Source organism: Taudactylus pleione, unplaced genomic scaffold, assembly GCF_031769625.1.
Source record: "Taudactylus pleione unplaced genomic scaffold, aTauple2 ptg000391l, whole genome shotgun sequence".
Lineage (NCBI taxonomy): Eukaryota > Metazoa > Chordata > Amphibia > Anura > Myobatrachidae > Taudactylus > Taudactylus pleione.
The window spans coordinates 2183796-2210962 of record NW_028284792.1 but is presented as its reverse complement, the minus strand read 5'-3'; the positions used below and the strand labels follow the sequence as shown (position 1 = coordinate 2210962).

General features: G+C 42.3%; 1 protein-coding gene across 1 annotated transcript in view; it reads right to left on the bottom strand.

Moving 5' to 3' along the window:
- LOC148507539 (uncharacterized) overlaps window positions 1–27167 on the bottom strand; it is a 662982-nt gene that overhangs the window by 416374 nt on the left and 219441 nt on the right. The window contains exons 47-53 of the mRNA XM_088445856.1: window positions 23426–23629; window positions 16040–16230; window positions 14963–15120; window positions 6333–6432; window positions 5003–5051; window positions 3362–3426; window positions 45–204 (exon numbers count right to left, since the gene is read on the bottom strand). Of these exons, the coding sequence (XP_088301982.1) occupies window positions 45–204; window positions 3362–3426; window positions 5003–5051; window positions 6333–6432; window positions 14963–15120; window positions 16040–16230; window positions 23426–23629 (927 nt within the window). The remainder of the gene's footprint in view (window positions 1–44; window positions 205–3361; window positions 3427–5002; window positions 5052–6332; window positions 6433–14962; window positions 15121–16039; window positions 16231–23425; window positions 23630–27167) is intronic.

Genomic DNA, 27167 nt, shown 5'->3' with positions numbered 1-27167 from the left:
AAATGATGTAAGTCTGTGTGGCAGAGAGAATCAATGCAATTTACCTAGAAATGTCTCTGTGAGTTGGAGCAGTAGTGGTTGACGTTCTGCATGGGTTCTCATCCATGTTTTGAGAGGCAATTTCCAATCCATGTCATCACTTGTCATAGCCAGGATACCCACGCAACACAGAACTGAAGGACTGACATTAGCTAATGTTTCAAGCTAAAAAGGAAGCAAAAAAAGATAACATAGGAACCATAAGTAATAAAATTGATCTTGCTGCATTTTTCATGTAGCCATAGTGCCACCATCTGTTCAAACACAAAATAAAGCTTAAACCTTTATATGTTGTTTCGAAGCACCCAAACTATGCAATTGCCAAGTATAACTGAAGATTTTCTTTCACTTATGTTATTTAATGTTTAAATTTAACAGGCTAAAACTTTACAAACAAGTCAACCAAGAAATTTTGAAGATAAAAGTGTGGCTTATAAACCAGTAGAAGCATACAAAAATTAATAAATAAAAAGTGCAATTAAATTATTTGGAAGCAGGATTAGTGGGGAGATTTATCAAAGCTTGAAGAAAGATAAAAGTATCAACCAACCAGCTCTTGTCAGTTTTCTAGCACAGCCTGTAAAATGACACTTAGGAGTCGATTGGTTGGTAATTTATCTCTCTCCACTTTATCTCTCTCCAAGCTTTGATATATCTCCCGCTAATTTCTGAATTAATGAGATAACAGAATTTGCATGAATATGAAGCCTTGAAGATGGGCACATTATTGGAATCGAGAATAGATGCACTATATTCTGCTGTAAAATATTACATTATTTGTAATGTTATAGTTACTTTTATGTAGTTGTTTAGGTTGAAAAAAAAGACATACAATGTTTAACCTTTCACCTACAAAAAACCGGGACACACATGAATTTCTACAGTCACTATGTCATTAGTATGTAGACATGGGAAAGCCAGAGCAGGGTTCCTGACATGGTGCATTTTAAATGTTGCAGGCAGTATAACTTTAAATGGGTTGGGTATGAAATGCCGACAGCTGGGAATCCATCTGCCTAAATACCACCGCCGCAAGACTGAACACTGAAGATCCTGACTGGGGCTGGTAAGTAAACTAACCCTCCCCTTTCCCCCATCTAACTGTAACCCTCCCTGGTGTCTAAGCCTAACCTCCCCCCGGGGGGTGCCTAAACCTGGCCACCCCTCTCCGAACCCTAAACCTAACCCTCCCGGGGTGGTTCCTAACCCTAACCTCCCCCTGGTGGTGCCTAACCCTAACCCCTCCCCCCCTTCTCGCACCTTAAACCTAACCCTCCCGGGGTGGTGCCTAAACCTTAAGTCCCCCTGGGTGCGCCTATACCCAACCCATCCCCAGCGGCTAAGGGCTAACAGTGCCGGCTTACTTTCGTTCAGGAAGCCGTTTGTCTAGATTCCGGCATCGGGATCTAGACAGATGTCAGGATTTCAACGCTTGTCTTTAGTCCCGCGTCAGGATTTTGTCAAACGGCTTCCCGTCCGTCACCATTTTGACCGCATCCCCTTTAAACATGCTCCTAAAGTGGCAAGTTTAAAGTTATAATTCCCACATTGTTAAAATGTTTTAAGAAGCATTTCAACTATGACAGGATCCAAGCGATGGCTTTCTCATGTCATAGTAGCTGTAGACTTCCTAACTGCATCTCAAAAAAATTATCCGATCCAGAAGAAGGCAAACAAAATCCTTGTTTTTGTTTTCTTCAAACATCTCTTTTCTTCCAGCAAATATCCCTTAGATATATTTACATTACTGAGGAATAAATTAACTTTCACAGGCTTTCCTTTTACGTGCACACTCACACAAATACATATCTGTTAATATTATATATACGTTAATATTATATATGCATAATAATAATTTTATTTATACTGTATACCACTTTTTCTCCAATAGGTCTCAAGGTGCTAAACAGTATGAACGTAATACAGTACAGAAACTATGAACACATTAAAGAGGTTTAGCTTTACATGGAATACAGAGACCATGGGGATACTACAAAGGATGTGTCAGCCATTTTGAGTCATCAGTTGCAAGAATTATTAATTCCACCCATAAAGGATCCAGGTGAAGCAGCCATTTTAGACGTACTACATAGGTTTACACTGGGAAGAATAAGCAATGATTGAAACCGATGGCACGCAATGGGAAAGATAAAAATGCTCGGTGGGATCCTTGCAAGTGCATCAGAACCAGGGCATGACTGCCCATCTGGCACTTTTGGCAAACCCTAGCTGAGCAGTTTTGCCACCTGGTGCTCGGCCGGGGATACTGAAAGATGAGGGAGTGCCACGAGGCCAGGCCCCCCATGACTCGCGGAACGCCCCTGTGAGGCAAGGACACGCCCCTTTTGAGGTAAGGACATGCCCCCTTTGTGGGTACGCACGCGCCTTCAGCACGCGCATAGGGGGGCTGCCAGGGCTGCACAGTCTGTCCCTGATCAGAACCATGCATTGTTCACTCTACACAGAGTACTAGGCATGGCAGTCATGTTGGGCACACTACAATGATTACAATGTGAGATTACTTCATAAATAATTCAATATGTTGCCCATCCTGCCTTTGACAGTTCCAGGTAAGGCAGCCATCTAGAGTGCACTACATAGGTTACAGTGGGCAGGATGGGTAATCCATAGAAGTGAATATATGTATCCTTCCAAAGAGGGCAAGTGGAGGTGTTGTCTGTGGCAAAAAGTTTCTAGCTATCATTTTATAGAATGTACTAAATACATAACATCTAGAATATGATTGGTTGTTATAGGTAACAGTTCCACTTGTCCTCTTTAGAGGGATTAATAAGTCTCCCCATCATCAAATACCACCTCATGATGAAAACACAGACACTCCTAAAAATCAACTAATAACAACATTATCCACAACCAAAAAATGTATAAGTACAGAAGAAAGTAAAAGGCACATAGGGATGCACAGGTCAGAAACAGGCTGGAAAAAAACTCGGGCTGGTTGGGCACTATGGCAGGGTAACTCTGGCTGGCAGACTTACAGTTCTAGCTCTGGTTACACTTTGGGTAGTGGAATGGAAATAAATTATTTTTTTTCTAGAATTATTATTTATTCACTGATTATTTTTTTAAAACAAGAATACAGGTGCAGCTTACTCCTCAATGGCTCTTCTGTTATTCATATTTATTTATTTTTTATACCAAATAATCAATTTGTTGTATGTAAAACAGAAAACATTTCTGTTCAGGTTAATGTATAAAACTATCTGCTAATATGCATTTTAAAAAGTTAAAATAATTCTACCTATTAATTATTGGTACTCATTTTGAAATAAAACCCTAGTAAAAAATTGCCTAAACTTACCTCCCAAAAAAGAAGAAGGGAGTCTGAGATCCGTATACGTTCATTATTTTCACAGGTAAAAAAATCTGGAAAAAAATATAATAAAATGTTAACATTTTATTTTGAATTATATGAGTATATAGTTGAACTCGTGCCGATTTACTCTTGTAGATGTTAGACAACTTACTATCTTAGAATACTTAGGGCTCTATTTACTACAATCCACATTTGTAATGCAGATTGTAGTGTGATATTATCGACTGAATTCGAATTCAGGCAATATCACAGGGATTTACTACAAATCCCTGACAGAGCTTGTGAGAAAGCTCTGTCCCTGCGAATCCCCTCCGCACTCTAGTCACTATTTTTGCAAAAAAATACCGTGACTAGTGCTCCGCACATGCACCGACCGGACACCACTGCTACCCCCCCCGACGCTAAGCCCCGCCCCATCACTAAGCCCTGCCTCCCACGAACCCCCCGCAACCCCCCCTCCCTAAATAGCACTTACCTGCAGTCATCGGTGCTCCGTTGATGTCTTCCATGCCTACGGTCAGCTGATATCCCATACTGCACTGGGACCCGATCACCTGATGACCGGGCCGCAGTGCAGCATGGGAGACCAGCTGACCGGGGGGGGAGTCATCACCGGACCTCCGACCACCGGTCCCTGGAGTCAGGTAAGTTCATTTTTTTTTTACTATTTTTTTTGCAGTGTATCAGCGTGTGGTCTGTTTAGATCACACAGCTGATCACTGGGGCCGGCTCCCGGCTCTGCTCTGCCTTTAAGAACAGTGTAGGAGCCCGGTAACCGGGGGGAAGACCCTGGATAACGCCACCTCCAGGTGGCGTTATTATCACAGGGCTTTCCCCGGCATTTTTTTACAATTTATATTTAGTGACTTTGGTCGGATCACATTTCCCATTACAATTATGGGAAATGTGATCTGCTTACTAAAAATAAGTGATACTTAGGGTTTGGAGTAGAATTTTACGAATTCTACTCAAATTGCCCTGTAATAACTATAGGTGATACTAAAATAATGTGAAAAGGGTGTGAAAACACCCTTTTTCACTTTATTTTAGTAAAAATAATGTTAATAAACAGAGCCCTTAATCACTGAACTATAAGCAGCAATAGGTAATTATTATGCTGAGCTGCTCACCTTAGTAGAGATAGTTTTATATTGCTACCGTTATATAGTTTCATTGGCACGTTATGCAGCATATTTGTAACTATTAACTCCACGACCCTGCTCGGTACCAGGATTATTCCCGGGACCGATCCGGGTCGCCTGTAGTGTGAACGTTGCGGTCCGGGTCCCAGAGTCCCAGGTCATGCCTAAAAGGAGTTGATTGGCGGGCACAGTACTCCTTGGAGATTACATCATCTCCAAATATCCACTGTTAGGCGGAAGACCCGGGTCTGGTGTGAAGGGTGACGACCTGAGAATTACCCGAATCCATCACCTACTGTAGGTGTGAAAGTACTGAAACCCCGACTTCAATCCGTGTTTAGTGTCCAGGGTCCGAGTCAGGTTAAAGTCGGGGTTTATGTGTGAAAGGGGTATTAATAACAAATCGTATTGGTGGAAATTTGGTGCACATCATCTAAATTTTCAATATTATATAACTAAAGTTATTATATTTGTAATTACTTACCTGCACCACAGATCAAGTTCTGCATAAGCACCATTTCATGATCATTGATCTAAATCAATATAATACATTTATTGAGACAGAGTTATACATAACATTATAGATTATTGTCAGTTAGCTAATATAATACCATCAATGCTGATATTAGATATAGCACTTGTACTACCTTTTAGCATTCAAAGCCTGTCCTATGCAGCCAAGTCTCATTTATGCATGAGCAATGGATTTTGAAAATAGCCTTAGGATGTAACCTATATAATATTTATTCTAAATAAAGTGAAAATCTGCAATTTGACTATTTGCTAGAAAAAATGAGTACAGTATAATGGTCTCAATCCTCATTAGACGTTGTTCAGTTACTAATGACTTATTATTACTAAAGCTGCATACACACACAACGATTTTGTTACCAACGATTTTATGAACGATTTTATGAATGATTTTCTGTCAGATTAGCTGTCAGATTTTTTAAAGTGTAATGAACGATTTTTTGAACTACAAATGTTTTTTGTAACTTCCCTTGAAAATCATTCAGTTGGTCAGTCAGAATGAACTGCAAACGGGAATGCGCATGAACGATGATCGTTCATCGTTAGAACTCAGAAACTGAACGATTTTTTCAACGATTGAACTATAACGACGTTGTTATAGTTAAATCGTTAAAAATATCGTTAAGTGTGTATGCACCTTAAGTGTTTAAACATAACCTTACTTCTTATCATACCAGTATATCTGAAATGTATGTATTACTGTACTCTTTTTGTAATATTACCTACTTCCTGAATTAACAAAGCAGTGCGGTTCCTTGGAGACTCCCACTCCCCGTTTCTAGTCCCTATCAGGAAGGGTGATGTAACCCTATAGTCAATGCCTCCATTTTAAATTGATAATTTGGCAAGCAGAAATGATTGAAATGGTATGCATTACTGGGTTGCCCCTGCTCATTACAATATATTGACATTTCTCTTTTCTAAAATCAATATTCTATACTATGAAATGTAGTATTATTTCTTCACCTGCTTATGGCGTAGCTTCTATTTGAAGCTATTAATCACTGCATAAACTTCCTCATACAGAACAATGTACAATAACTACTACAAACTATATACAAAATACTATATCTTAACAGGGACAAAAGCTTATATATACTGTGTTATTAGCTATGTATTCATATACTGGAATGGAATAATCTGCAATTGTTGTATTTATAGAGCGTACAGATGTTATTTACTGATGTCAGTTTTGACCGAGCCCAGCAATCACACCTCACTATGTGACAAGCTTTGTTATCACCTATTGTTGTCTAACATGTTTGTTGTGTGCTATATCTCACCTCTCCATCCAAGTGCAGAATGTTCACTTGATTATTATCAACTATTGTACATGGCTGACAGTATGTTCTTAGCAATTGTGGCAACAGTCCATCGATCCACCTGAAAAAGAAACAGTAGTGCTGCATTGGCAGTCTGTAGTACAGTAACTGCATCATTATATGTGACAGAGCTCTACTGATAGTGTTTATCATGCAGTAACGGTTGTTCATGGTTAAAGCAATATTACCTAAATAAACAATAAAGTTACTGTTAGAATAAAAAAAATTTAATGAGCGTGGACATAAAAATAAATCTTTTTGCATGACATCAGTGGCGTAACTGTAGAGGGTGCAAAGGGTGCACTTGCTATAGGGCCCGATGGCTTAGGGGGCCCGCCGGCCCAGCAAGCAACTCCCTGCACCCTTAGGCGAAACTACGGGGTGGTCCGGGTGTGCACCAGACCACCCCTTAGAACCGCCGTCGCTGCTGCTTTTATTTTTTTTGTAAATCTGCATGGTTGTGTGCTCAGTCTCAGACGTTCAGGCTACTCAGCACCGTCTGGACCACACATAGCGTGACATGACATCATGGCACCCGCCTACCCTAATATGAAGAGGAGCTGAGGACGGAATAGCGATGGCCGCAGCAGCCAGAGAGCAGCCAGAGGATGCTGCCAGTTACAGACAGCTACTGCTGCTGGAGGAGACAAGTGGTCCCGGCATATGATTTTCAAGACTCCAAATCAGAGGTGGGTTAACTTCTTTCTTACTAGTTACCCCACAATACCTAGTTGACCACAATACTAGTTACAATATCATGTGGTGATTTTATATTATTATTCCCTCTACATCAGCTGCTTAGGAGTGCTCCGATCACTGGACTTATATAAATATATATATATATATATATATATGTATATATTTACACACACACACACACACACACGTATATACATTTTATATATATGGATACACTCTGGTTGAGACCTGAGTTGGGGGGGGGGACATATAAATGTTACTATTGGGCCCACAAAGTTCTTGTTACACCCCTGCATGACATGCTTTATCAACCAAACTATATGTAGATCATTAAATAATATCTAAACAGCCAATGACATGGATTGTTACTTCCATATCAGATGTGTAAACCAAGGAAACTCCCACATCACTGCTTCTATGCCAACGATAATTTATCCTCTGTCCTGTTGTTTTGTATGTGGGTTATTTCATTGAAAATTTGGCAGATTAATTCTAAGGGGTATATTTATCACATTTGTAATACCACCACATTTAAATGAAAGTATATGCTGGTTTGTCTGGAAAAAGGACTTCTCTCCTTTATATAAATACCGTCCCACAGAAGTCCACAATAAAACCTATGGGGGCTGCAAAAACTAGATGGACGAGTGAAATGCGGAGAAATCACAGATTTCTCAGAATTTTTCAAATATATAAATATAGAGAAAACACAGAAAATTGCTTTATCCAGCTAAAATGCTAGAGAAAAGCCTTTTTGTAGTTTACTAAATAGACCCCTAAGTCATAGTAATATACACACTAACTACAGCATTTAGAGAAATGCCTGTGCAGGAAAAGAAATGTGCATATGTTTTACTACACATGAATTAAGTAAGAATAAACATCAGTATGTTCCCTTCTATTCAGTAGAACATTTACAACCACCACCTGGTGGCTCCTGTCTATTCCTTTCCTATTTACAGTTTTGAATCTTACAGGAACAGTAACTGTTCTTGACAAAGACAACTCCTATGAGACTTGAACCTGTGTAGAGACTGTGTAGGAAATACAATAGAGCCCATAGGGACCAATCCACTGTTATGAATGAGGCAGCCAAGAGGACAAACTATCCAGAAGTATAAATAATATCTAAAATATATATATATATATATATATATATATATATATATATATATATACTAGAGTGGTCAAAGTAGCAACAAAGCAGTTGACTGTAAACCCATTTGCGGAGTGCAACTCTTGTGGTTTTGCACTGTGCATGCTCAGAATGTATTTATAATGTAGATAACATTTAGGGGGGATGTATGAAAGGGATTTCTAACAGGCGGTAAAGTCTGGACCTGCTTCGCCCATTATCGAGGTGCAACAGGTCCAGACACCGCCCGTATTAAAAAACTTTTAACTCACCTCTCTGGCGAATCACACTCTCCCTCTTTCACCATCTGACCAGTGCTTGCAGTGAGTATGCACATGTCAGAACCGAAACTAGGATATCCGTCACCCGGTGCAAGGCAGCAATTTCGCGCCCCCTCCCTTCCTGTACCTGGATTTTGTCCTTGCTCCTCCAAAAGGCAGTTCACTACTCAGACGTCCCTGGTATAGTGACTTACATTATTTCACACACCATAATGCCCATTACACATTAAGCCACACACTGTAATGCCTATTACCAAAGTGCCACTTACATATTTGCCCGACACCATTTTATATCCCACAGTAAGGCTTCTAATTACTTTAAAATTACCTGCTCGTTGCCAGGGGGTTTATGCTCGCTGCCAGGGGTTACATGCTCGTTGCCATGGGGTTTCATGCTCGTTGCCATGGGGGTTCATGCTCGTTGTCAGGGGATTTATGCTCGTTGCCAGGGGTGCCATGCTCGTTGCCAGGGGTTACATGCTCGTTGCCAGGGGGTTACATGCTCGTTGCCAGGGGGTTACATGCTCGTTGCCATGGGGTTATATGCTCATTGCAATGGGATTTTATGCTCGTTGCCATGGGGTTTTATGCTTGTTGCCTGGGGTTTTCATGCTCGTTGCCAGGGTATTTATGCTCGTTACCAGGGGTGCCATGCTCATTGCCAGGGGTTTCATGCTCGTTGTCAGGGGTTACATGCTCATTTCCAGTGGGGTTTATGCTCGTTTCCAGGGGGGTTTATGCTCCTTGCATGGGGATTTCACAGAAGAAGATGCAGCTTTCAGCATCTTCTCCTGGCAGAGTCAGCGTTCCCGGCACTTCCGGGAACGCTGTGTGCATTGCGCTCTGCTAACAGACACTAGAGGTCCAGTAGGACCTCTAGCATCTGTCTCTTCTTTGGCGGCGGCAATTTTTGGATGGCCGTTTTCAGCAGAGTCCATTCGGATAGCTAGTCCGCCTGGAATCTGCTGAAAGCGGCCATCCAAAAATGGCCACCGCCAAGGAGGAGACAGACACTAGAGGTCCAGTAAGGACCTGTAGCTTTTGTCTCCTCTTTGGCGGCTGCCATTTTCGGATGGCCGCCGGATGGCTGAGTCAGCTTTTTTCTCCCCCCCCCCGCAATCCCCACCCAGTGCACGTGCACCTCTAGCCCCCCTAGTTGCGGTCCTGCACATGTGCCAGTCAGAAACTCCCTGCGGCACCTGCAGCTTATTGAAAAATAAAACTCAGGGTCACTGTGGTGCGGCAATGCCAGCTGCAGCTGTCGAAATCGAAAGAGCTGCAGTTGCACTTCGGCGACCTATCTAGGTATAGCGGTTCCGATAATGACAGGGGCTCTCATTCTGATCTCTACCCTGCATTACAACAGTACATGCAGGGAAGCGGTAACTGCAGCACATAATGTGCGTAGTCAGGGCCGGATTAAGGGGGGGGCGACAGGGGCGGTCATCCCTGGGCCCCCATGCACAGGGAGCCCCCACTAGCAGCGGTGCAGCCGGTGGCTTCACTCTCCACTAGTGTAGTGTAGGCCGCGCAGTAAGCACGGCCACACTACACAGTGACATACACACAGCCGCCGCCAGCAGCTGTGTGCATGTTACAGCAGCCGATGAGAGTCAGACAGACACTCATTGGCTGCTGCTTCAACGGAGGGAGTCGGCTGGAGTAAACTCATGTGCTCCCTCTTCCGGCTCCCTGGGTGATGATGGGAGTGACGTCATGACGCTGACGTCTCTCCCATAGTGCAGGAGAAGAGCCGGAGCGGACAGCGGTGGTCGCGTCAGGAGCGGGGATTCAGGTAAGTTGTTTTTTTTTTTTGTATGTGTGTGTGTGTGTGTAAGGGGCACTGCATAGGGGGGGCCGCTTCATGGGGGTACTGGGGGCAATGCATAGGACAACTACTGGGGGCAGTGTATAGGGGGGACTACTGGGGTCACTATATAAGGGCACTGCATAGGGGGGCAATACTGGGTCTGGGGGCACTATATAAGGGGCACTGTATAGGGGGACCACTACTGGGGCATTAAATAAGGGGCACTGCATAGGGGGACCACTACTGGACCTGGGGGCACTATATAAGGGGAACTACTGGGGGCACTGTATAAGGGACCACTACTGGCGCATTATATAAGGGGCGCTGCATAGGGGGGGGCACTACTGGGTCTGGGGGCACTATATAAGGGGCACTGCATAGGGGAACCACTACTGGGGGCACTGCATAAGGGGCATTACTACAGGGGGCACTGCATAGGGGGGAACTACTACAAGGGTCCCCACAAGTTTGTTGCCCAGGGGCCCCCACAGACCTTAATCCGGCCCTGTGCGTAGTTAGTTACCGATTTTACCCCTAACACCCCTTCATACATCTACCCCTCAGTTAGAATGTGTTGATGCAAAAAAATTGCTATGCCAGGAACTAAAATAGTTTCACCTCAGCCACAAATTGTCATTAACTTTGCAATATTGGCAGCATTTGTTTTGTCTTTGGCAGTGAAATCTTTTCTGTGAGCCTGGTTTCCAATGTCAGTTTTTGGTCAGTGTTGAAATCTTAATGGAATCTTAATTTTATAGCTACTATTGGAATCACTGTCCATATTGGTGTGTACTCCTCTCAGAGGTTCAGATGAAAACGCTACACTAATAAGGGGGGGATTCAATTAGGTGCTTTGTTTGTCGCGTAGGCAATAGCTCTGGGTTTTATTCCTCTGAGCTATTAAAAAAAAATCAACATTTTTCCCACCCAGTAAACCATGAGTCAATGCTAGGGATGTGCAGGCTCGGATAGGTTTACATTTTCCTGCCAAGTTCGGATTTTTCCTGCCAAAAATCGGGTCTCATAAAGAGGCAAAACATCATCTTTCATTGACAAACATCATCTTCCATGGACTTTTGTCCAGGAATGATGATATTTGTCCATGAAAGATGCCGTTTTGCCTCTTTCTGAGACCCGATTTTTGGCGGGAAAAATCCGAACACGGTGGGAAAATTCAAACCTATCCGAGCCTGTACATCCCTAGCCAATGCACACTAATCCATATATTCCTCGCAAAGTGCTGGAATCTATGGGTTTCCTCATGCGTTAAAATGCTGTGTCTGCATTTTAATGCAGATTTTTCCCCACGCCTAATTGAATCTTCCCATACGGAGCAGATTCAATTAAGTGTGTGATCCATTACGGTTCCAGCAGCTTCCTCACAGTAACTTCAGAGAGCAGATTTTGCTTGCAACCTATAGAGGATATGAGCAGAATCTGACTAAAATAACTGGAAGATATTTGCATAGTAAATATTTGAAGTAATTCCTTGCATCTTGCTACCCCAAAATCCGATGCCAGAGGCAACTGCTGCAATCCTGGCAACATTTAGGAGAATGACTGTTTATATACCAGTTTAGCAATGCGGAATGGAAATCTCTTGCCCTTTGCCATAGTATAGCAGCACAAGAACTTGCTATTGTGCTGTTCTCCTTTAAACTGAACTCTCCATTGTATATATTAAAACCAGTAATATATATTTTCATATAATATAAATTATACTACTTTGCTTTTTCACCTCCAGTCATTTATGTTTCATTAGTGTTTAAGTCAAGAAAAATCTTATGTCCTCAAACTACTTACACAGTACTTATCACAGCCACCCACATACACACTGAAATTAATGTATGTAATAGACATTGTGTCCTATAGTTATAAAAACAGAACTCATAACTGCAGAGTATTTTTCTTTTTTACAGAAAGAGAGTTTCCCATTTATTAATGTAAAGAGATAAAAAGGTACCATAATAGTATTCCAATTATAAAATGCTTATCAGGGTATATGGGAATGTTGCTGGTCTCATTTGAAAATGTGAATTTTAATTGTCTTAAAACCTCTGAAGTCAAGAGACATTATCATGACATAATATAATATATAAATTGATAACAAGATGTAAAATAAAAAAGAGAAGGGACATTACAAAATAGGCAAATCAATAATTGAAATGAATCACTTTCATACCCCTTTCACACAGAGATTTGGATCTGGGATATTGCTGAGGCAAGCCGGTTCAACCCGGCTACTTTCTCTGTTTGAAAGAGTCTACCCGTGCCCAATTTGCAAGGGCCTTGACCCTGGTCACTACAATGGTTATTCCCGGGACGGACCCAGGTATCCTGCAGTGAGAAAGGCGCGACCCAGGTCATGCCTAAAATGAGCAACAACTTTGTGTGCCCAAAAAAACGTAAATTTCTTATGACATGCACTGTTTTACAGGGATGACACGGGTTCTGTGTGAAAGGGCTCGATGTGGGACAAAGGTGCAGTGTCAAAGGGGTATAGAGGACCCGTGTTCAATAACCCAGAAAGAATCAGGGTTGAAGGTCCGGCTTTGGTCTGAAAGTGGTATCACATAAATTAACATGTCTCAAACTAATATTCCTTTTACACCACAGCTAAAACCTGGGTTATTGCCGAGTGAACCTGGGTTGCTGCTAGGTGTAAAAGGGGCCAGAGTTGGATCCTGGGTCGTGGGACCCGGTATTCCAACCCGGGTAGCTTGTAGGGTTGAACACAGGAACGACACGTGTAACCCTGGAGTGTAAACAGGTAACCAGGATCGCCCTGCTTAAAAGCATGGGGAGTTCCAGATTTCCCGGTGCTTGAGTGCCGGCAGAACAGTTCCAGTGTGCAGTGTGAGCGGTGCCGACCTAGGAATCATTAATAATAAAGCACCGTGGTCTGAAGGAGGTCTGTACTGGGTCTGATCCGATTTGGAACCATGTCCCAAATATCAGGTCAGACCCAGGACTTTAATGTAAAAGGGGTATTACTTATATCACCTAAGGCATTGCCAATGATGTTATTTCCCATTGTAAATCTTAACACTAATTCATCCTGATCCTTTTGCCTAATATTTGTTGCTATAATCTTCTTTACCGCTTTTATTTTCTCAACATCTAAATCAGAGGTATTTTTTGTTGTTTGTTCTTCAATAATATTCACTCCTGTCACTGTGGCTCCATTGCTAAATGCTTATATAAGAACTCTCTCAGCAGTATTATTCTTAACTACTAACTAGCCTCTTTATAACATCAGGGCTGTAGAGAGCGGGGATGGGCCCGGGTACTGGAGTGGGCATGGCCAAATAGTGCCATGCCCCTTACAAAAAAATATGTACGGCGTTTCGCACTCCTCAGCCAGGGGCAGATCTAGGAGTAGGGGCGATCAGTGCTGCAGTGAGAGACTGCTGCTGCTCAACGGCAATAGTTTACCTGTACCCTCCTCAGCCCAGCACACAGCAGCGTGTACTGGGCTGGGGAGAGAGGCTGCTGCAGCTGACAGGTGTTATGGGAGGGGATGACAGAGCCAGGCCCCTATAACGAATCCGGGCCCAGGTAATTAGGATTCTCTCCCTTCCCCACTCTCAACATACAGGGACTGATTCAGAGTCACACTCAAAGATTTTACGTCAGCCGCCGCAACCGCCATCATTAGTATCAGCACTTGCACCAGCCCCATGCTATGCGCAAGAGATCCATCAGAAACAGGCTTCCCTTCCTCGTATGCAGGACTTTTGACACACACATACATGACACTTTCTTAGGTCAGGGAGCTTACCTGTGATCGCATTGTCGCCATCCAGTTCACGCCATAAAATGCCTCTATTTCATGGAAAGATAGAGCCGAGTTGCATCTGACTTAGAATAAGATGGACATAATATGCACAAATTTGCATCTGCGCGTATGCAGAAACTCCCCATTTGCGTCCATGAACGCAGATCGATGCGACTCAGAATCAGCCCCACAATGTCCATCTTGCTTCATTTTACAGTCTGCTCGAGAATTAGTTTCAGGCTATACTCAGTAACAGCACCAGCTTATGTATGGAAAAATCATACCAATCAGCATCTTGGGAAGACCAAAACCCAAAGTAGATTGATTTGGAGCTTGAGAAGACTTTGTATAAATTATCATCAAACCCAAATTCAAACATCATTATTTATGGCTAGACTGATAGCAGAGCAATACCTTACAACAAGATGCATATTGTAATAATGTATACTCTCTTTTAGAATTAATGTAATCTAGGAAAGTGCAGGCTCGGATAGGTTCGCGTTTGCACGCCGAGTCCGGATTTTTCCCTCCAAAAAACGGGACTCAGAAAGAGGCAAAATGTCATCTTGCATGGACAAACATCATCATTCCTGGAGAAAAGTCCAGGAATGATGATGTTTGTCCATGCAAGATGACGTTTTGCCTTTTTCTGAGTCCCGTTTTTTGGAGGGAAAAATCCGAACTCGGCGTGCAAACGCGAATCTATCCGAGCCTGCACATCCCTAAATTGTAGTCCCTTCTTTATCCAATCCAGAGATTAGTCCAGATTTATATTAGTCCAGATCTTTTAGAATTTATCCAGTGCAGAGATTAGTCCAGCTCTAGATGATGATAGCAAAAAAAAAAAAACTATTGTTCAAACACTTGAATTAATCAGATTATTCTTACCCAGCACTTCTATCCATGAACCCCAAGAAGTGCCCAGACTGGAGAGCTTTGGTATAAACAGTGTCTGTCTTGACTTTTTTCCTTTCTTCTCTGAGTGTTTCCAGGAAGGTTTGGATACATGTAGTCTTCCCGCATCCTGCAGGGCCTGTTACCACCACCTGTGCACAGAAAGAAAATATAACAGCATGTCATTTACATTTCTTATTCCATTCTCACGCCACAAGCCTGTAATAGGATATAGGTGATGCCACTATAAGTCTTCCCTGCAGGAATACATGGTCATCACTTTCATTTATCTCATGGTCACCCATGATGCATTACAGGTTGAGTCTCCCATATCCAAAATGCTTGGGACCAGGGGTATTTTGGATATCGGAATATTCCGTATTTTGGAATAATTGCATATTATATTAAAATGTCTAAGGTATAGGACCCAAATCTAAACACAGAATGCATTTATGATTTATATACACCTTATACACACAGCCTGCAGGTAACTTTATACAATATTTTCAATAATGTTGTGGCTCAAACAAAGTTTGTGAACATACATGAAATTTATTTATGTGTCATATACACCTTATATACACAGCCTATAGGTCATTTTATACTTTATTTTTAATAATTTTGTGCCTTAAACAAAGTTTGTGTACATTGAACCATCAAAAATCAAAGTTTTCACTATCTCAGTCATGCTAAAAATATTCCGTATTTCGGAATATTTGGATATGGGATACTCAACCTGTATTTGTGTAATAATTAAATAATACTGCAATCCAAAAGTTAATTACGTGAAAGATTTGGGTTAATAATTCACGTTCTGCATTACTACCACCTCTAAGACGATGGATATTTTGTATTGTGACGTCCTCAGTCACTTGTATTTAATAAAATGTTCAGCTTGTGTTACAGTCGCTCCCAAGGCTCTGCTAGCTGAGGGATAGCTGGGACATGTCTGCTGATAAGGTACACTAGGCGTCTGTACTTCATGGATATCTAGCCTGCAGTAAGAGCAATCATTCCAATAACTTTGATGATGCATTCAAATTAGTCATTATGAGCTACATCTGTACTTACTGTTTGGTACTTTGGTGCCAGCTGAACCAGATGGGAAACTTTGCATACAAATGTGTTACTTGGAAAAATATGACATTTTTCTGCAGCTTTTATTATGGCACTCGGGACACTGCCTTCTTCTGTACATTCAGATGAGGGAACCTGCTGTCCAGGACCATATTTTGCAACAATGACTGCAGGGATCAGACCATCTGGAGCCAAAGACATAATAACAGATTTATAGCAGAAAATAGTTTATACTGCAGCACAGTAAAGAAGCTAATTTACAAAAAATAGCCTCTGCTTTTTTTGTCATGAGCATTTACTCTTAGTATAATCATTGTTACTGTCATAAACAGCGCACAATTCCTATTCATACATATTCATACACTCATTTAATTAGCTCAATATATTTGTGAAAATGTGCTAACATACAGTAGACTGGATGACTGTTCTTTTAATTTAACAAATGTACATGCTTGGTAAATCACAAATGAAGCATGTCACACATACTCCTTTAATGTGTGTATGACTGAAATAATTACTGCAAGTGTACATATATGTATGATATTAAAATAAATGTGTAAGCCTACAGGGTGTGCTCCCCTGCTAGTGGCTTCACTACTGTCGGAGATGGAAAAAAAGGACAGTAGGAATGGGCACCTGGAAAAGGGGGGGAGACACCTCGACCTGTTGAGGGTCCAATATGCCAATCTAGTCTAGTTATTTCTAGTTTTGCTACAAATGACCCGGAGATCTGCACCTTTAGCAGCCCTTTTACAATTAATGTGCTAATCTGTATTCTGTGCCCATAGGTCTTGTGCAAGAGTCAAAACTGTTAATTAGTCAGGAACTCAGGGTACCAGACACTACTGGCAGAGGTAATAATAAGAAGTATGAATGTGAACTGCCAAACACTACGTAGTAGGGCACTAAAATAGCAGTTAAGTACAAGGCCAGAAGTAAAGCTAACTCCATGATAACAAATCATAATACAGTAGTAATTATGGTCCAAGTTGGGCAAACTGTCAAAAATATCACAGGTCTGAGGAACCACTGCATATAGATATCTAAATCAGAGCCGACTGTGGACATTATTCCCTCGTCATTCCTCCTTGTTCATTTGTGTAAAAAATGCCACAAAACTCTGCAGCATCGGACAGTTGGTATAACAAATCCTACGAAACAAAATACATACTTTACAAGGTTGACATACAAGATACAGACATGAGACAGAAAGTGGAATGGGTCCTGCTCATGATAGCTTACAATCTAGAAGAGGGAGAGGTACATGCAGAGACAACAGGAACTAGGGGGATGGTAGGTTAGCTTGTACAGAGGTGGAACTCCCAGAGGCAATGGAATCATTGACCTCCAGGCACCAGCTGTCAGTGGGGGACCGATGAGCAGGTCTGGGGACAGGGTGTTCAAGTAGCACACAGATAAAGCCATCTATAACAGCGGAATTGATATGATTTACCGCCGGAGATGCCGACATCCCGACACCAGCATCCCGGCAGCAGTGGAAATCCCGATCGTCCTCAGGTAAGTATTAGCTAACCTAATTCTACACCCTAACCCTCCCTTAGGGGTGCCTAACCCTAACCCCCCCCCAGTACCTAACCCCAATCCCCCCCTCTAAGTGCCTAAGCCTAACCCCCCGTTCCCCGCTGCCGAAACCGAAGTCCCCCGGGGGGGTGCCTAACCCTGACCTCCCCCCGGGGGTGCCTAACCTTAACCCTCCCTTCCCCTAGCCTAAACCTAACCTCCTGGGGGGGTACCTAACTCTAAGTCCCCCCCCGGGAACTCTAAATCTAGCCCTCCCCCCAGCGGCTATCCGCTCTCGGCGTCCCTTCGATCGGGATGCCGGGCGTCGGTCTCCCAGCGTATGTCTAATGACAGGTGTCGGCATATCGACGCCTGTTTTTAGACCCATGCCGGGATATGAAGGTGGGGAAGTCGGCTGTCAGGATAAGGTCCGCCGGCTACCCGACTGCATACCATAATGGCTACCTGTGCCCTGCTGCTCATTGCAGCGGTGCATGCAGTGGTCATAGATGCATCTGTCTGTGGGGTCCGGGGAGCCACTTTCTCTACTCTCTTTATCTTTAGGCACCATCTGCAGCTGCTGCTATAAAATTCATTTTGTCTATTGCAAGTCGCAGTTAACTGAAAACTTAATTAAACCAACCTCTGTTGGTGTCTAAAAATTTCTGATGCGGTGCATGTGACGCTCCAAACTGCTAAAATGCAGAGGAGCCAAGGCATGAAGAGGAGCAGCCAGAAGACCCTGAAGAAGTTAAGTGTCTGTGGGCTGGAGCTGGAGGTATGTGGGGACTGGAGTTGGAGAGACACTGCAGGGCTGGCTGGAGCTGGAGAGTCCTGGCCAAGTGAGATACAAATTCTCCATTCCTAATCTGAAAACTTCACATAAAGATGCTGTGTGCCCATGTCGATGCACATCGATATGACAGGACACACCAACAGGTTTACACTTCACATTTTGTTTTCTTTACAGATATTATTGAGGCAATTGAGAGAAGCTTTCTTGAGATGCATCAAATTGTGCACTTAAAATTTTTATTAACAAGGCATATTTGTCATATATATCTATTATATAAATCTAAAAAAAAAATAAGTAAAACGAAAATAGATATTGTCAGTTTAGTCACTGTCACATCTTAAGCCACAGTAGTAACCACAAATTTAGATTTTGCAGCATGTTTTAAGGATTACTTTACGGAAATTGCCATAATTAGCTTTATTATATGTATAATATCTCTCTGAGTAAATCATATGACTTTGTTAAGAAACATGTCAGAATGATTTTGAATTTAACTGCTGCACTGCTGCCATTTAATCCACTTTTGTCCAGTCTGGACCTCATATCTCCATATTATTATTATTATTATTATTATTATCATTTATTTATATGGAGCCACAAGTGTTCCGCAGCGCCTTACAAAGAACATAGACAAAAAAGTAACCACTGACTTACAATACAGGACATGGATAAACATTGCTATATTAGCAACCTTAACGCCCGTATAAGCAGCCAAGTGTTAGTTGCCCTAGTGGGGAGTAAGAGATAAATTAAATTACAGTAGGGAGAAGCACAAGAGGGTAGAGGGCCCTGCTCGAAAGAGCTTACATTCTTTAAGGGAGGGGAAGACAAACAGGAGTGACACAGAATGGGGTGGGCGGGGAGGAAGGAAGATTCAGCAGCAAGTTAGGATGAGAGCTGGAAGGCTTTAATGAAGTAGTGGGTCTTGAGAGCTTGTTTGAAAGATTGTAGAGAGGTGCAGAGTCTAATGGGGAGAGGGAGGGAGTTCCAAAGGTGAGGAGCAGCACGGGCGAAATCTTGGAGGCGGGAGTGGGAGGAAGTAATCAATTGGCATGAAAGGCGTCGTGTATTAAGTGAACGAAGAGGGCGGCTAGAAGAGTGAAGGGAGATGAGATCAGAGATGTAAATGGGAGAGGAATGGGTGAGGGCTTTGTGAGTGTGAGAGCCTTGAATTGGGTTCTGAAAGGGAATGGGAGCCAGTGGAGCGCTTGCAAAAGAGGGGAGGCAGATGTAGAGCGTTTGGAGAGGAAGATGAGCTGAGCAGCAGCATTGAGCACAGACTGGAGAGGAGAGAGATGGGATTTGGGGAGGCCAGCTAGGAGAAGTACAGTAGTCCAATCTGGACATGACCAGTAAATGTACAAGGGTTTTGGTAGCATCCTGGGTGAGAAAGGGTCTGATCTTGGAAATATTCTTGAGATGGAAATGACAGGACCGCGAGAGGTTCTGAATGTGTGGTTTGAAAGAAAGGGAAGAGTCCAGGATGACTCCAAGACTATGCACTTTGGGACTAGATGAGATAGTAATGCCATCTATTAATAAAGAAATAGTGGGACATGATGTTATGTGGGAGGGTGGGAAGACTATCAGCTCAGTCTTAGACATATTAAGTTTGAGAAATCGCTGGGACATCCAGGAAGAGATAGCAGAGAGACAGTTAGAGATATGAGTCAGTAGAGGGGGGAAAGATCAGGTGAGGAAAGGTAAATCTGAGTATCATCAGCATAGAGATGATAATGGAGGTCAAAAGAGCTGATGAGTTTACCTAGAGAAGACGTATAGAGAGAGAATAGGAGAGGTCCAAGAACAGAACCTTGGGGAACACCTACTGTAAGAGGCTGTGGGGGGGAGGAGTCGCCATGAGAGGAAACAGAGAAGGAACGGTCAGAGAGGTAGGAGGACAGCCAGGAGAGAGCAGTGTCATGTAGACCAAGGGAGTGAAGGATATGCAGCAGTAGAGGGTGGTCCACAGTGTCAAAAGCAGCAGAGAGGTCAAGGAGAATGAGCAGGGAGTAGTGGCCCTTGGATTTGAGAATGGAAGCCAGACTGAAAAGGGTCAAGGAGGGAGTGGGAGGAAACAAATGTGGTGAGGCGGTTGTAAACAATACGCTCAAGGAGTTTGGAGGCAAAAGGGAGTAGAGAGATTGGTCGGTAGTTAGACAGAATGTTAGGATCAAGGTTAAGTTTTTTAAGAATGGGGGAGACACGGGCATGCTTGAATGCAGAAGGAACAGTGCCAGAAGAGAGGGAGAGATTAAGGAGATGGGAAATGGGAGCAGGCAGAGAGGTAGCGGAGGAGGTGGGAGGGGATAGGGTCGAGGGGAGAGGTGGAAGGGGAGGAGGACTGGATAAGGGTCTTGACTTCCTGTCCAGTCACAGGGGAGAAGGATGTCAGAGTCGGTAAAATGGATGGGGAGGGATGATCCGGGAAAGGAGGAGGTGGAGAGCTGGGGGACTGGTTGGATATGATGTCCTGACGTATGGAATCAATTTTAGATGTGAAATTGGTAGCAAAGTCAGTGGCAGAGAGCAAGGAGGGGAGACGAGGAGGGGGTGGGCAGAGGAGGGAGTTGAAGGTGGAAAAAAGACGCTGGGGATTTGAGGACAGATCTTGAAATATGACTGTTTAGAGAGGGAAAGGGCAGCACTGTAGGATGACAGCATGCATTTGAAATGGAGAAAATCTGCCTGAGAGCGTGATCTTCTCCACTGTCGCTCGGCAGTTTGTGAACATTTTTGCAGGTATCTGGTGCATTTGGAATGCCAGGGTTGATTTGTGGATTTGCGAGGGTGAGTAGTGATCGCCGGAGTCAAGAGCAGAAGTAAGGGAGGCATTGTATAGGAAAGCAGCTTGTTCAGCACAGGAGAAAGAGAGGATAAGGGAGAGAAGTGAGTCAAGCAGGGAAGAAAAGAAAGCAGTGTCGATAGCTTCAATGTTACGCTTAGTGATGGTGGCTTTCAGAGGTAGTGGAGGGGAAGGAGAGAGGGATAGGTTAAAAGAGAGGAGGTGATGGTCAGAGAGGGGGAATGGGGAGTTGGAGTAGGCAGAAATATCACAACGGTGAGTGAATACCAGATCAAGCAAATGCCCACTCGCATGGGAGGGTGAGGAGGTCCATTGGGAGAGTCCAAATGAGGAAGTTTGGAGGCAGAAGATTCTGTGGGGATATCAAGAGGAATATTGAAGTCACCGAGGATAATAGAGGGAAGGTCTGAAGAGAGAAAGTGAGTGAGCCAGGAAGCAAAGTTGTCAAGGAACTTGGAGGGAGGATCAGGGGGACGGTAGATGACAGCTACTCTGAGGTGTACTGGTTGGAAGAGGCATATAGCATGAACTTCAAATGTGGAGAATGTAAGGGACGGTTCTTATGGTATATGCTGGTATGAGTAACCAGGGGATAGAAGGACCCCAACACCACCGCCATGGTGACCCCCAGGCCTGGGGGTGTGGGAGAACGTGAGGCCCCCATAAGAGAGAGCTGCAGGAGAAGTGGTGTCAGAGGGTAAAATCCAGGTTTCAGTAATGGAAAGGAGATTCAGGGAGTTGGAGATGAAAAGGTCATGGGTGGGGGCCAGTTTGTTACAGACTGATCTGGCATTCCAGAGGGCACAGGATAGAGTGACAGAGTTGATAAGAGAGATGTGAATGAGATTATCAGGGTTGCTATAGCGTGGAGATGAGAATACTTTGCGAGACCGAGATGAATAGAGTGTAGGGATCATGCGTGCTCCTGTGCTAGGAGGGGACCCTGTAGGAAGTGGGCAGGGAGGGAAGTTAAGGAGATGTGAATGAATGTGGGGCAAAGTGACAGGGTGATAAGTGAGGGAGGAGAGATTACCAGTGGGGTATTAGGATCCTTGGGGGGTATAAGAGAAAGAAAATGGAGTAATGGGGGTAGAGGGGGGAGGAAGGCAGAGAGAGAAGGAGGAGGTGGAGGAGACCAGGGGGAAATGATAGAGGTGGAGTCAGAGGGCAGAACAAAAAATCAGGTAGAAACTGAGTGAAGGGAGGAGTTGAAGACAACATGGTCATGGTAAGGAAGAGGTAAAGTGTCAGCACAACAAAAATATATTATAGAGCTTTGAAAAAGTGGAGATAAGATGGGAGCAGAAATTGAATATTAGAGTAGAGAGTAGTAGTAACTAGATCATGTAAGACTAGGCCAAAGAGCTAAGGTAAAAAAACATTATTAGAGAGTTAAGCTGACATTAACAGTATTCAGTAAGATTATCTGCTAAGCACAGAGGCAGCACAAATAGTAGCAAGTGATGGCCAGAGTTTTTGTAGCATATGGAAGACATACACCTAAACACTACACTGGAAGGTGATTTGGGCATTTATATTTTTTATATACATATGTACAGTTGACTTAAAGTGAATATGTGTAAAAGTTTAATAGATTTAGCAAACACTGTTTTCATATAAATAATACATTAGTGCAATATGACTCACTGCGCTTGTTTGGTCTATTCTTATATTTAAACCCAACAGAGTTTACCAGAGGCTAGCTGCTGATAACCATGAAATTAGTTATTACTGGATAGCACCAGGAGGTTTATTTATTTGTCTTATTATAGCAAAAATGTGCTAGTACTTGTTCATTCAAGATATATTACTAGCATATATGCAGGAAAATGTAATCTAAACACAGGTTGAGTCTCCCATATCCAAAATTATTGGGACCAGGTGTATTTTGGATATCGGAATATTACATATTTTGGAATATTTGCATACCATAATGAGATATCTTGGCAATGGGACCCAAGTCTAAACACAGAATCTGTTTATGTATTATATACATCTTATACACACAGCATGCAGGTCATTGTATACAATATTTTAAATGATTTTGTGCCTTAAACAAAGTTTATGTACATACATGAAATTCATTTATATTTCATATACACCTTATATACAAAGCATGAAGGTAATTTTATACAATAGTTTTAATAATTTTGTGCCTTAAACAAAGTTTGTGTACATTGAACTGTATTTCGGAATATTTGGATATGGTAGACTCAACCTGTAATATTGCTTATTTTGTAACTAATGCAACACTTACCCAAATTATTGGCAACCATGTTATTGCCATGTGAGGTATTCAGGGAATTTACTGCATTTGGCCATTCAGCAGCCACAAAAGACCTTAAAAGATGTGCACTATCTTCTGACAATTGGGTTAGCCAGCAATTCTGTATCGCAGTGATTACTGCTCTGTCCTCTAGGTTACGCTGCTGATCTTCATCTGTGCCTACCAGTTCTTGTCCTGAAAGACAACAAGTAAATTCAAGTAAAACAAATTACAATTCACACATGCAAAATGTTCATATCAAAAAAGAATCTATTTATCTACAGCAGCGTTTTTTCAACTAGTGTGCCACGAGCGGTTGTCAAGTGTTCCGCGAGGGCCAGTGCATATTTGACGTACTGCGGGCCCATGCAGCTGCTGGGCACTTATGAGAGGCTCAGGTGCACCCAGCGCTTGACCTATGGAGACGCTGCTGTGTGACATCAATCATAGTTCACACACGCCGTGTTGCCCATCTGCATGCACTCCAGTCAGCCCGCCTGCACATTTGCCAGCCAACCCGCCTGCACATCCACCAGCCAACCCACCCACACATCCGCCAACCCGCCAGCATGTCCACTGGCCAGCCAACCTGCCCATACTCTGCTTACAGCTCTGCGCTTACAGTAGTTCTGTCACTGAGTGTGACCGAGCAAGAGCAACCCGAGCCAGAGGGACAGGACCTGGACGACAGTGAGCCTTCTGAGCTACCAATATGTAGGGGCCAATGAGTGTAATTTTTTTTTTCTGTGGGTGCCAATGTGATTTTTTTTTGTGGAGAACAATGTGCATTTTATTCCTGTAGAGGCCAATGTAGTGTGTTTTACTCCTGTGGAGTCCAATGTAGAGTGTATTATTCTTGTATAGGCCAATGTACTGTGTATTATTCCTGTGGAGGCCAATGTAGTGTGTTTTATTCCTGTAGAGGCCAATGTAGTGTGTTTTATTCCTGTGGAGGCCAATGTAGCGTGTATTATTCCTGTGGAGGCCAATGTAGTGTGTTTTATTCCTGTGGAAGCCAACGTAGCCTGTATTATTCCTGTGGAGGCCAATGTAGTGTGTTTTATTCCTGTGAAGGCCAATGTAGTGTGTTTTATTCCTGTGGAGGCCAATGTAGTGTGTTTTATATCTGTGGAGGCCGATGTGTGTGTTTTATTCCTGTGGAGGCCAATGTAGTGTGTGTTATTCCTGTGGAGGCCAATGTAGTGTGTTTTATTCCTGTGGATGCCAATTAGGGGTGTGTTTTATTTCTGTGGAGGCCGATGTGTGTGTTTTTTTATGTGGGAGCCAATACAGGTTGAGTCTCCCATATTCAAAATGGTTGGGACCAGGGGTATTTTGGATATCGGAATATTCCGTATTTTGGAATAATTGCATCCCATATTGAAATGTCTTAGGAATAGGGCCGAAATCTAAACACAGAATGCATTTATGATTTATATACACCTTATACACACAGCCTGAAGGTAATTTAATACAATATTTTCAATAATTTTGTGGCTCAAACAAAATTTGTGTACATACATGAATTTCATTTGTTTCATATACACCTTATACACACAGCCTATAGGTCATTTTATAATTTATTTTTAATAATTTTGTGCCGTAAACAAAGTTTGTGTACATTGAACCATCAAAAAATCTAAGTTTTCACTATCTCAGTCATGCTAAAAATATTCCATATTTCGGAATATTCCATATTTTGGAATATTTGGATAAGGGAGACTCAACCTGTATGTATGTTTTTTTTTATAGGTGGTGCAATCCGCATTGCCAGATGGTGTGCCTTGGCAATTTTAAGTGTGCCTATCTATCTTAAACAATAAAACAGACTTCTACCTCTCAGTAAAAATATAACATAAAGGTAATACCAACAACAACAACATTATTATTATTATTTGTGATTATACATACAAGATGGCAGCCTCCACTATAATACACCTGTTGAGTCTGTGAAGTCTTAAAGGTGATATATGGGGCGACAAACTGCATTTAAAACTTTCCCTTAGTAAATCTCCCCCTAGATCTGCCCTTTCAGTTCCACTGCGCATGCATCAAACTCATCACCACAACTACTAAATAGACCCCTTAGGTTGTCTTCCGTAGATTAAGCCTTGGGCTTGATGACATTTTATCTACACTAGTCACTTTTAATGTCATTACAATTTACAAAGTGTTGCAGTACATCACCTATCAACCTGAAAATTTGAAAACAGACCATGTCCAATGAGACAAACTTAAAACTAATTAGTTGTATGACGACAGTTCATATAGAATAACATATAAAACCTCAAATTTTCTGCACCAGATTGACAGAAGCTTAATATCACTATATTGAGCTTTTTGAAACCCTGCTCTAATATCTAAATTTCAGATTGTGGCTTCCTGCTTTCAAACTATGACAATGCACCATTCTTGCACAAACACCATCTCTTTTGAGGCCCGCAATTCAGGAATGCCAAACAAAACAGAGAATACTGTGAGCATTGCTGCCCCAATAACTTGCCATCTTGACCTACTGTAACTAACACAATCACATGAGTGGAGAGGTCAACAAGATCAACACTCTCAGCTGCGATAATCTCACTGGCTACAGGTTTTTCTTTTTCTCCCACTTGGCTAAGAGCTTAGTGAAACACACTATAATGAAAATAATAGCAAGGAATAGGCGTTGTAGCTTCTCTGAGCAATAGTACCATAATAAAATGCTAGCCCCTTCTCTGAGGAGAACTGATTAACCTAATCTTTGATCTGAAGAGGTTTAGCTGGCAAAGCATCATCATTAATCTTTCCTCTGATATTAGCTCAAGACTGGCAGGAACAAATCGAAGTCACGTTTCAATCAAAGGAAGCAGGAAATTATTCACAAGCAGGTCACAGAGTGCACAGATAACTAAATCAATGACATTTGTTAACCATGAAACAACATTTTGCCTGCCTACATAGGTGACAATTACAGTATGTCATTTTATAAATTGATTTAATAGTTAAAAAGAATGATACAGCCTATAACACAGTTTGGTTGCAAAGAAAAAAGGTTTGCAAACTACATCATACAACAATTTCACTGCATATCTGATCCCCGTGAACCAATATCTGATAATAATAGATTACGCAATGTTAACAGTGTCTCAAAATTGTAATTCAACTCTCACATCTTTCCAGCTAATTTCTGGATTACAAAGAAGTTGGTCAGATTTCAAAATGTCAGTGTCTGGTTAGCATTTCAAATGGCAGCAGCGGTAATTATGGCTTTTCATATTCTGGCATGCTGCACTGCATTAGAACTGACACAAATTCTGGGTTCCGTAATACTAGAGTGAGAAAATTAGTGTCCAAAATTATATGGAAATATACTGCTCAAAGATTAATAACCGGTCTTCCAGAAGAAAGATGACTCTTTGGAGAGGGGCCTATTACTGCCTGTGAAAGGAATAAGGAAAATAGCTGTAATGTCATCTCTGTTAGAGGCAGTCAGCTCTGCATTATTACTCACAAGCTGTAATCATTTCTGTCAGTTGAATTTAGATGTGTGGTGAGAGATATATGGGATGCACAGTACTAAAAGACACTACAGATGAGCAAAACTTCTAAACTGCAAAACATTCACCTTGTTTTGCTTTTAGCCACAATAGTTTTTCGTTTTACAAACAGAATTTTTACCAACTGGGTGCACCCAGATCTTCGCCAAACGCACCATACTGCAGAATATATTGACTAAATTATATAACACAAT